The following is a 10,578-nucleotide window of genomic DNA, read 5'->3' as shown; positions in this document are numbered from 1 at the left end:
AAGTCTAGTTAAATTGAAATATTATTTATTGCATATCTTGTAATAGGGATTAATTTATTAATTCTCTAATTTAATGAAATTTCAATTTATTAAGAATATTTATTTCCTAATTTAATTAGATGTCTAATTTAGCGAGTCAATTAATGATTATCCAATTCAAGATAAAAATCATAAATGAGTGTCCCTCTGCATTAAGCCAGTCCTTCGCGTCTTCATCTTAATGCAGGGTATCCGCGCCAATAATTATTGCTTCAGTCTTTTTCAACAAATTAAATTATACCTAATATTGCTAAAGCTTTGCAGCTTGCATTTCCTTTTCCCATTTATTTTTATCCTCCCTAGGCTTTTGGTGAAGACCTGAAGTATTGACTTAACGACACGGTCTACCTACTACCAATGCCAATATCACATTAACTATTACTTCTTAAAAGACAACATTACCATTGTACAAAGTATAAGCAGTTACTCAAAGTATAACAATATATATATATATAACAATATATATATATATTGTCAAAGTCTATTATTTATAGAGTTGGTATCTTATGGTAAGTCTAGTTAAATTGAAATATTATTTATTGCATATCTTATAATAGGGATTAATTTATTAATTTCCTAATTTAGTGAAATTTTAATTTATTAGGAATATTTGTTTCCTAATTTAATTAGATGTCTAATTTAGCGAGTTAATTAATGATGGGATTCTATAATTAGCGCATGAGATCTATTTATAGGAAGAAATTGGTTCAAACAAGAAGTTTATTAAATGCTATAGATATTTCTTGAGAGACAAGTTAAGAAGATCAGATTTATTCATATTCAGATTCATAAGAATTATAAAGGGAAAAAAATTCTTATTTGTAAATAATCTAAGTCTTTTAAGACTTGCTATTTTTGTGAAACTCTAGTACCTATATAAAGAGAGGTATTTCATAATTGAAGGTGCACAACATAGACCATAAAGCAGAAAGCTAAAATTCGGCCTCCTCTCTATAGAATCCGGGTTTGGCGCATAAAGTTGTGCTAATTTGTTTTCTTATCTTTTTTTCATCTCTGTGGAGAGTTTATGTAGATCTTGGATCACTGGACATTGAAGAATTGCTATTGATCACTTTGTGAAGTCGCTTGAGGATCGTGGATCAAGAGGGTTAGCAATTATTCAAGAGAAGCAGATTCAGTCTAAGGTTGAGTAAATTATATAGTGATAAACTGTAAGTGAGAGTCTTAAATTTGGTAAATTCATAGGTTGTAACATCTCAACTTAGTGAATTGCTTTTCATCTGGGCGTGGCCTCGTGGATGTAGGATTGATTAATCCAAATCACGTAAAAATCTCTGTGTCATTTATTTTTTGTGATTTATTGTGTTTTTGGAAAATTAATATTTTTTATGCATATAAACAGTAATCATGAACAGTATTTTCGAAAATTAATTAAGTTGTTAATTCTGAGGTTTTAATTACCTACATTTATTTGCAATAGATCTAAATTCCTTTCACATATACATATATATATGAATCCTCATCATCTAATACCAAGCCCATGCTATGTTTGCATTCCATTAAATCCAATGAAAATGATTATTTATATAAAAAGCATTCAGTATTGATTTGGATAATTTTCTGACAACTTGTGACGTCCTCATTGACACACCAAGAATTTTCTTGAATATGATATCACTGGTTTGTTTGAATAATTTTCAGGATTACTAATAAAAGAAAAAAGATGAAAAAATATAATTCAATTTATCCAAAAATTTTGAGTTTCAAGAAATGCAACATTTATATATGTCATGTTACTATAAGAAAAATTTAGAAATTTTTGAAAGGGTAGAAATATTTTGTGATACTATCACAATCACATATAAAAATAGAGTTCTTTTTTTGTTTAATTTTTCACTCCTATAAATTTAAGAATTTAACTTAGTAATTTAATCTATTTAATCAAATTCATAATCTCTTCTTCAGTCTGTAAATACTAAAACTTAATATTATATCCTTTAATCGTATTTGCTCCAAACTCATGTGAAGAAAATTTCTATCAGAATTATGAAATTCATTATTAGAAATTTATATAAAAGTTATGATGTTAGAAGTCTGATCATAGGGAATAAATTAATATGATGATTATAAAAGAAAGCAAAATTTACAAGAATCATTCATTAGGATTATCAACAAGTGTATCTAGATAAAAAGAATAGAGGGAAATATCTAGTGTTTCTGAATGTGGACCTGCAGACTGGCTTCACATAAAATGATTGCACCTTTCGACAATTTATGAGTAGTCTTTTCACTCCTCTATTTTCTTTCTTGCTGCTTCTTCGAAATTTCGGTTCCATTATATATATTTAGAAGCACTTATGAGTGCTCTTGCATTATCAATCCAATTAAGCGCACGCTTAAAATCTAAATTCTAGTCTCATGGAAAGAATTCCTTCTGCCCGCATGATGATCAGATTTCTCTTACTCCATTGCTTGATTCTTTCCTTCATGATTGCATCAGCCAACACTACAAGCATTACCACGGACCAACAAGCCCTTCTTGTCCTGAAAGCTCATTTTACTGATGATCCAACCAATTTCTTGGCCAAAAATTGCAATACAAGTAGCTCTTTCTGTTATTGGACAGGCGTCACTTGTGATGTCCGTAGTCATAGAGTCGCAGCCTTGAATATTTCTGGTTTAAATCTCACAGGCACTATCCCTTCTGAACTTGCGAATCTTTCTTCTCTTCAAGCACTTGATCTTAGTTTTAACTGGTTTTATGGTTCCATTCCCTCCTCTATCTTCAACATGTCTTCTTTACTTTCAATTTATTTTAATAATAATACACTATTTGGCGAACTTCCACCAAATTTTTGCAATCAAATGTCCAATTTAGAATAGCTATTTCTTAAATATAACATGTTTCATGGCAAAATACCATCCACTTTATCAAGCTGCAAACAGCTGCGAGAGTTATCTTTATCGTCCAATTATTTTTCTGGGACCATACCAAAAGAAATTGGCAACTTGACAAAACTTACGAGGTTAAATCTTCGACAAAACAAACTCCAAGGTAGGATCAAAGAGTTTAATTAATTAATAAAAATTAATAATGTCTCCCTCTTATTAAGTCTGATAGCCTATAATTCTTTAAAGCTATGAGTAATTGTTTCTCAATCTTCTTCACGGAATAATTTTTTTATTTCATTTTTTTCTTCTTGAGCGCTGGGTAATAAATTAAAAATGTTTACGCAAATATTGCTCCTAATTTTTAGGAGAAATTCCAGAGGAACTGGGGAATCTTGCAGAATTGGAGATGTTATGGCTACAAAATAATTCCTTAACTGGAACCATTCCTTCATCAATCTTCAGTCTTTCTTCTCTATTGAACTTGGATTTGTCACTTAATAACTTCACAGGTAGCCGTCACTAATAATATGCATGTGTGACATCTACATAAAATATTTGACATGGAATCACTACTTAGTTTTGTATAATTGAAGCTGCTAGCACTAACAAATAATTTCTTAACAGGCATCATCCCTTCTTCAATTGGGAATCTATCATCACTTCAAAAACTTTATCTTAGCGACAACCAGCTCTCCGGTTCTTTCCCTTCATCTTAAGTGAGTCTTATTTACTAGCTAATTTTGTTTTGAATATAATAGTTATTTGGTGAACTGCCAGGTGAACTCCCAGCAAATATTGGCAACAACCTTCCTTCTCTACAAACATTATCTTTGTATGTCAATGATTTCTCGGGAGCCATACCAAAGGAAATAGGCAACTTGACCAAGCTTACGGATTTATATCTTGACCAAAACAAACTCCAAGGTATGTATGATCACAGACTTTATATTTATGTCATTTTTACCTTGACCACTTGTGCTCATTCCTAGAATAACATGAAGGTAGATAGAAAAATTAGAAAATGTATATTTTCTCCAAAATTAATTTTGTTTAAGCATTTCAATTGAAAACCTTAAAATAAATATTAACAGTAGCGGAGAAATATAATAGATAAAGGGGTTTAGATCCTCCCCTAATCTAATTTTTTCTAAGCTTTGTATAAAATTATGACACATGTCATTTCAGTCTTTCTAAGATTAGAATTTAATTAATTTTAGCCTTCCTTATTCAAATTAGAACACATCACTCTATTGTCTGATTAAAGCTCTAAGATTAATGGAGGTCTAACAAGCGTAAACCTTCTATTTCTTTCACTTTGCTCTCTCTCTCTTTTTTTTTTTTTTTTTCTCTTTCATATTGCATTTTCTTCTATTTCGTGTTCACACAACAAACTTTAATAATCAATCAGGCAAGTTAGATGTTTTTCTTTTCTTTCTATTTTGTTCATTTTGTTAATTGTCTTTCTAGGACCAAAATTAAACGGAGAATTGAAAGATGGAACAATATTTATATGTGTAAAATAAAGTTAAATTAAATGCAAACGATTGCAAATGGAAATTATCTTCAATTGTTATTGCAGAGTACCAATAATAGTAATGCATTCAATTTAATCTAATTGATAATGTTTTTTCTTTGGACAAGATTATACCAAAAGTTTAAAGTTTGCGATATCAGTAGTAGTAGAGAAGAGAAAGTGAGAAGCAAGTAGCAGTTTGAAATAACGGCGTTTAAGTTTTCGATGTTTAGGCATGAAAACATGTGTTTTGATTTTATAAAGGAAAGTCTAAAATAAATTAAATCCTAGCCCTTGTTTACTTATCTAATAGTCACAAGTGTTTTATTTAATTCTATAACCTCTTTACAAAAGTTTTAGGGCTACTTGGTATAATTTATTTAATGAGCATAACTACTTATTTAATTACATAACCTCTTTTCCAAATTTTTTGTTGTTGCTTGGTTGGTTTTTTAGTAGACTTTCTAAAGATTAAATAATTTATTTTGTTTCTATTAGCAAAGGTTTAGATTTTGGCCTCTAGGGAATAGAGATTTAAAAGCTTTTTCAAAATATTAAAATGTACAAAATATCATTAACTTATTCGATAATCTTATTTCATTCATTTCATAACATAACATTAAAAAACTCGACTATTAAAGTAATTTTACAATTTTTAGAAAAAGCTCTCATTTACAAGCTAGCAACTAAATTTTTTCATGGTAAAAGCTCGATTAACTTCTACTTAAATAAGCTTTATTGCAAAAGCTATACTGAAAGTACTTATTTAATCTAATAAGCTTTTTTAAAATTTTTTATTGTTATTTGGTTTGTATTTTGAGTACAGTTGTTTTATTATTAATATATAAAGCTATTTGACCTCTACTAGCAAATTATTCAAATTTTGGCTTTTTGGAATAGAAGTTGTAGAGTTTTTATTAAAGATTTAAATTATCTAAATTACCCTTAATTTATTTCACAGTCTTATATGATTTGTTTCATGACATAACTTTAAAAAACTTGTCTATTACAGTAATTTTTTAATTTTAAACAAAAACTTTTACTGACAACCAAACAATACAAATATTATTTTATAGAAGCTCTACTAGTAAAAGCTCTACTGAAATAAGTTCTATTTAAAAAGTTATACCAAATCAATCTAGAAGATTTAAATTATATGGGTCATGATCTTATACAAAAGCTTAGGAAAGATTAGATTATGAAAGAGGCCAAAGCCAAGATAATGATTGAAGGAGTACATTATCTAGTTGGGGCACATTTAGTGGCTATGAGATGATTTTAAGGGATTAGATTATTTAGTGATCACACGAGCGATGTCGCTCTTCTTATGGAGAGCAATATCATACATTTCAACTTTTACTGAGAGAGTTGTGGGTCCTATTCCATAGCTTTCTTGATCACAGTTGGACAAGTGTAGTGTCGCTCTCCATAGGTGAGCAGGGTAAATGTTTATTTAGTCTTTATATTTTAAATTAAGTGTTAATTTACTCCCTGTATTTTAAAAAGTACCTCAAGATACCCTTGCTGGTAATTATATTACAATCATACCCTTACTTTTTTTTTTACTTGTACAATAATACCCTTACAACAAGGAAAAAAATGTAAATTTATCAAATTAACCTTGAAAGTAAAATAAATTAATTGTTATTATTTTACTTTCAGGATTAATTTGATAAATTAATTTTTATTAAAAATTATTAGTAAGATTGCTGTAATAATATTAAACATTACTTTAAATTAGTTGGCATTAATTATTTATAAAAAAAAATTAGTAAGATTATTACAAGAATATGAAAAATACCAATTGTTTCATACTGATATTTATTTCTTAATTTGCTAATATGTAATTATGGGTTAATTTTCTAATTAAATTTTTATAGATTAGAAATTAATGTCAAAAATCTCATTGCAAGGACATTATTGTAAAAGCGAAGGACAAGTAATGGTAAGAGTGCAATGTATTTCATAGTAGGGTATCTTGAGGCACTCTTCAAAATATAAGAACTAAACGGAAACTTAAATTAAAATATATGGATTAAATGAGCAACACCAGTGACTCGATCAAAATACTTTGATTATTTTGACAAATTTTAGTCCAATTATAATTAAACTTAAAATAATCTATTTTAAATAATTTTAATCACAATTATTAATAAAAGGTTTTGAGATAAATATTTTAATTTATATTAGTATTTTCAATTATCTAATTTTATTTGTAAATTATCAATTAGTCCAATACAATCCGCTATAGATAAATTAGTCTAATCCTATCTAATTCAGTTTAATTCCAGTTTAATACGATTTTATCTAATCATATATCCAGCTTAGTCCATCACACCAAAAGTGACTCTTTTGCGCTCTGTTTGTAATCCCGCGTACCACATATTTGATCTTTTAGTTTTAACCATACACACAATTTATCTACTTCCTATTGCTTACTTGTCCTATACCTATTTAATTTTTACAGATATTAATTAGTCAGATATTTCACCACAAATGTATTTACATAACTAAAGCATTGACGATGTTTAGATTTTCATGAGTGGTTTTCACTTTTATATTGTGTCAACGAAATTCTTAAATATTCTTCGCCTCTTCTCTTCAGAGGTTGGTGGCAAATTAAAAGGGAAAAGGATACATAGACCTCATGATTTGTTTAACAACTAAAGCATTGATGGTTTGTAGCACTTGATGAGTGGTTTTCTTGTATGTTAGTGCTTGTAATTGTGTAGTGTATTGGTGACTTTTTATCAACAAAAGTATGTTTTTTTTAATGTATTATTTATTATCTAAAATAAATTTGAATATAATTCTTTCAAAATACAGGTAAGATACCACATGAAATTGGCAATCTTCGTAAGCTGGAGTGGTTGATGCTTTCTCATAACAAATTAGTTGGTGTTGTCCCAGCACCAATCTTCAATTTGTCAACACTCATATCACTTCAAATTCATAATAATTCTCTCTCGGGAAGTCTGCCATCAAGCGCAGATGTTCCACTTCCAAATCTTGAGGAGCTTTTCTTGTGGGGTAATAATTTTAGTGGCACAATTCCTAGTTTCATCTTCAATGCTTCTAGGCTCTATACACTAGAGTTGGAAATGAACTCCTTCATAGGTTTTATTCCCAACACATTTGACAACTTAAGAAACCTTAAGTTCCTTAATTTAGGTGATAATTATTTGACATCTTTAACTCCAGAATTGAGCTTTCTATCCTCTTTGTCAAATTGCAAGTATTTAAAATCTTTTCGCGTCTCTAATAATCCACTAGATGGCATTCTTCCAAGAGCCGTAGGCAATCTTTCTCAATTTTTGGAAGTATTTTCGATGTTCAATTGCAACATTAGTGGTGGCATTCCTGAAGAGATTAGCAACTTGACCAACTTGATAGCAATTTACTTAGGAGGAAACAAATTGAATGGATCAATTCCGATTACCTTGGATAAATTACAAAAGCTTCAATTGTTGAGTTTTCGAGATAATAAGTTGGAGGGATCAATCCCAGAAATTCTTTGTCGTTTGATTGCATTATTTCAACTAGATTTACATGACAATAAGCTTTCTGGATCCATCCCTGAGTGCTTTGGCAACTGCACTACTCTAAGGAAGCTCTATTTGAGCTCTAATGAGTTAGTTTCTATTCCTTCAACTTTATGGAACCTTAAGGACATCTTGAACCTTGACTTGTCTTCAAATGTTTTTACTGGCCCACTCCCATTAGGGATTGAAAATTTGAAGGTTTTGGTGGAAATAGATTTGTCGATGAATAATTTTTCAGCTGTTATCCCAACTACAATTGGAGGCCTAAAGGATCTACAATATCTTTCGTTAGCATATAACAGATTACAAGGCTCAATTCCTAATTCCATTGGTGATTTGATAAGCTTGAAATCCTTGGATTTGTCCAATAATAATCTCTCTAGTGTTATTCCTGTATCTTTAGAGAAACTGTCAGATCTCAAAGATTTAAATCTTTCTTTCAATGAACTAGAAGGAGAGATTCCTAGAGGAGGACCTTTTCAATATTTCTCAGCTGAATCATTTAAGGGAAATAAATTATTGTGTGGTGCACCTAATTTGCAAGTCCCACCATGCAGAACTAGAATTCACCACACATCAAGAAAAAATGATCTTCTCCTAGGTATTGTCTTACCATTGAGTACTATATTTATGATAGTACTCATTGTGTTGATCTTAGGATATCGAAAGAGAGGAAAACAAATACCAAATGATGCTAATATGCCACCAGTGGCAACTTGGAGAAGGTTCTCATACCTAGAACTTTTCAGAGCTACAGACGGATTTAGTGAAAACAATTTAATCGGCAGAGGAGGTTTTGGCTCTGTTTACAGGGCAAGAATTCATGATGGGATAGAGGTTGCAGTAAAGGTTTTTAACCTGCAATATGTAGGAGCATTAAAGAGTTTTGATGTTGAATGTGATATGATGAAAAGTATTCGCCATCGAAACCTTATCAAAATCATTACCAGTTGTTCAAATGAGGATTTTAAAGCATTGGTATTAGAATACATGCCTCATGGAAGTCTGGAGGAGTGTTTGTATTCCAGCAACCACATTTTGGATATTTCTCAAAGATTGAACATAATGATAGATGTTGCATCAGCTTTAGAATATCTGCACTTTGGTTATGCAGCACCTGTAATTCACTGTGACTTAAAACCGAGCAATGTATTGCTGGACAATAATATGGTTGCTCATTTGAGTGATTTTGGCATGGCAAAGCTCTTACTCGGAGAAGATCAATTTTTGACTCAAACACAAACACTTGCCACCATAGGTTATATGGCACCAGGTTTGTTCCATAATAAATATGTTTTATTTCTTTAATACTTTCTAATATGATACTTATTTCTTATGAGCTTCATTTGAGCATATTATTGTAAATTATTTTATCTTACTATATAATTGTTGCACTCTATAGAGTATGGAAGAGAAGGACGAGTATCCACAAATGGAGATATTTACAATTTTGGGATTATGATAATGGAAACATTTACTGCGAAGAAGCCCACAGATGAAATTTTCAATGGAGAAATGACACTAAGGCGCTGGGTTAATGATTTGCTAAGCATTTCAGTTATGGAAGTTGTTGATGCAAATTTGCTAAGTTGGAAGGACAAGCATTTTATGACCAAAGAGCAATGCATGTCATTTGTCTTCAATTTAGCTATGGAGTGTACTGTAGAATCACCAATCAGAGAATCAACGCAAAGGAAATTGTTACAAGACTCTCAGAAATTAGAGACTCGTTGCTTAAAAATGTTAAGGAGGTAGACATATGAGACAACCAAATTGATTTTCTTTTCTTTCACTGGTAATAAATTGTAATCTTTGCAATGAATACCTTAAATAATAGTGTGTAAGAGTACTATCTAACATTTAATTCGTGCCTCAATGCTAGATCTGTTTCCTTGGTTGTGACCTTACGCGATCCTGCCTCAAGCTATGGTTCGGATGGAAACGGATTTCTTACTTGGCCAATTTGCTGCATCTTATTCAATTTCTAGGGTGATTTGATACTAGTGCAATTTGAGCCTTTTAATTTTCTATAGAAAATTCCGCCAATTTGTTTAGGTTTAATTTTTTTTTTTAGTAGGGAAATTCTTGACTTCTTTTTACCATAATCAGGTCAGTGTGATTAAATTATTTTTGCTTTTACTCGATGTCCGGAAAATTATGAATACTTTGTAAGATTTAGAAGGATTGAAAGTTTCAATCCATATAGCTTTATACCCATCAGTTTATATATGCATTGCATATATCGCATTTTATGAACCAAAGCTGGTAGATTGAGAAATGGATTTTATTACATTTCAAATGACATAAATACCTTACTCAAAGCTAGGGAAGTACTTTTTAATAGAGCAAAATAGAACGATTCTTACATGCACATAAAATTGATTAGAAAAGAAAATGAGGATTGTTGATCCTCAGAGCTATCGTTTACAAGAAGTATATATAGATCTTACACTTAATCTATTATCCATTTGTAATGTTCAAATGAAAATAGAGCATTACTTAAACTAAACGTTCAAAACTTAATTAATTTTGAAAATATATCCATGGTTAGCATGTGTCTCTATACTCCAACAAGTTCTTTTCTATTATCTTTTGTTTAAAACTCTGTTCTGAATACATGTACATCACGAA

General features: G+C 30.2%; 1 protein-coding gene across 7 annotated transcripts; it reads left to right on the top strand.

The window, feature by feature from the left end:
- Positions 1 to 2,172: 2,172 nt before the first annotated feature.
- On the top strand, positions 2,173 to 10,176 carry LOC102608793 (probable LRR receptor-like serine/threonine-protein kinase At3g47570). 7 transcript variants are annotated; one of them, XM_052440398.1, is made up of 7 exons: positions 2,173 to 3,055; positions 3,258 to 3,401; positions 3,517 to 3,588; positions 3,670 to 3,816; positions 7,232 to 9,220; positions 9,350 to 9,742; positions 9,830 to 10,176. In XM_052440398.1, exons 1-6 carry the CDS (start codon positions 2,902 to 2,904, stop codon positions 9,700 to 9,702), a joined length of 2,859 nt encoding a protein of 952 aa, XP_052296358.1. In that variant the 5' UTR covers positions 2,173 to 2,901; the 3' UTR covers positions 9,703 to 9,742; positions 9,830 to 10,176. The 7 variants fall into 7 exon arrangements, with proteins under 7 accessions (XP_052296358.1, XP_024949713.2, XP_052296359.1 ...); XM_052440402.1 differs by lacking the exon at positions 9,830 to 10,176 and having other exon boundaries at positions 2,176 to 3,055; positions 7,232 to 7,435; positions 8,606 to 9,220; positions 9,350 to 9,811; XM_025093945.2 differs by lacking the exon at positions 9,830 to 10,176 and having other exon boundaries at positions 9,350 to 9,811.
- The last annotated feature ends 402 nt before the right edge of the window (positions 10,177 to 10,578 follow it).

This window comes from Citrus sinensis, chromosome 5, assembly GCF_022201045.2.
Source record: "Citrus sinensis cultivar Valencia sweet orange chromosome 5, DVS_A1.0, whole genome shotgun sequence".
NCBI lineage: Eukaryota > Viridiplantae > Streptophyta > Magnoliopsida > Sapindales > Rutaceae > Citrus > Citrus sinensis.
The sequence above is the reverse complement of the archived record's forward strand: the minus strand, read 5'-3'. Positions and strand labels throughout refer to the sequence as shown.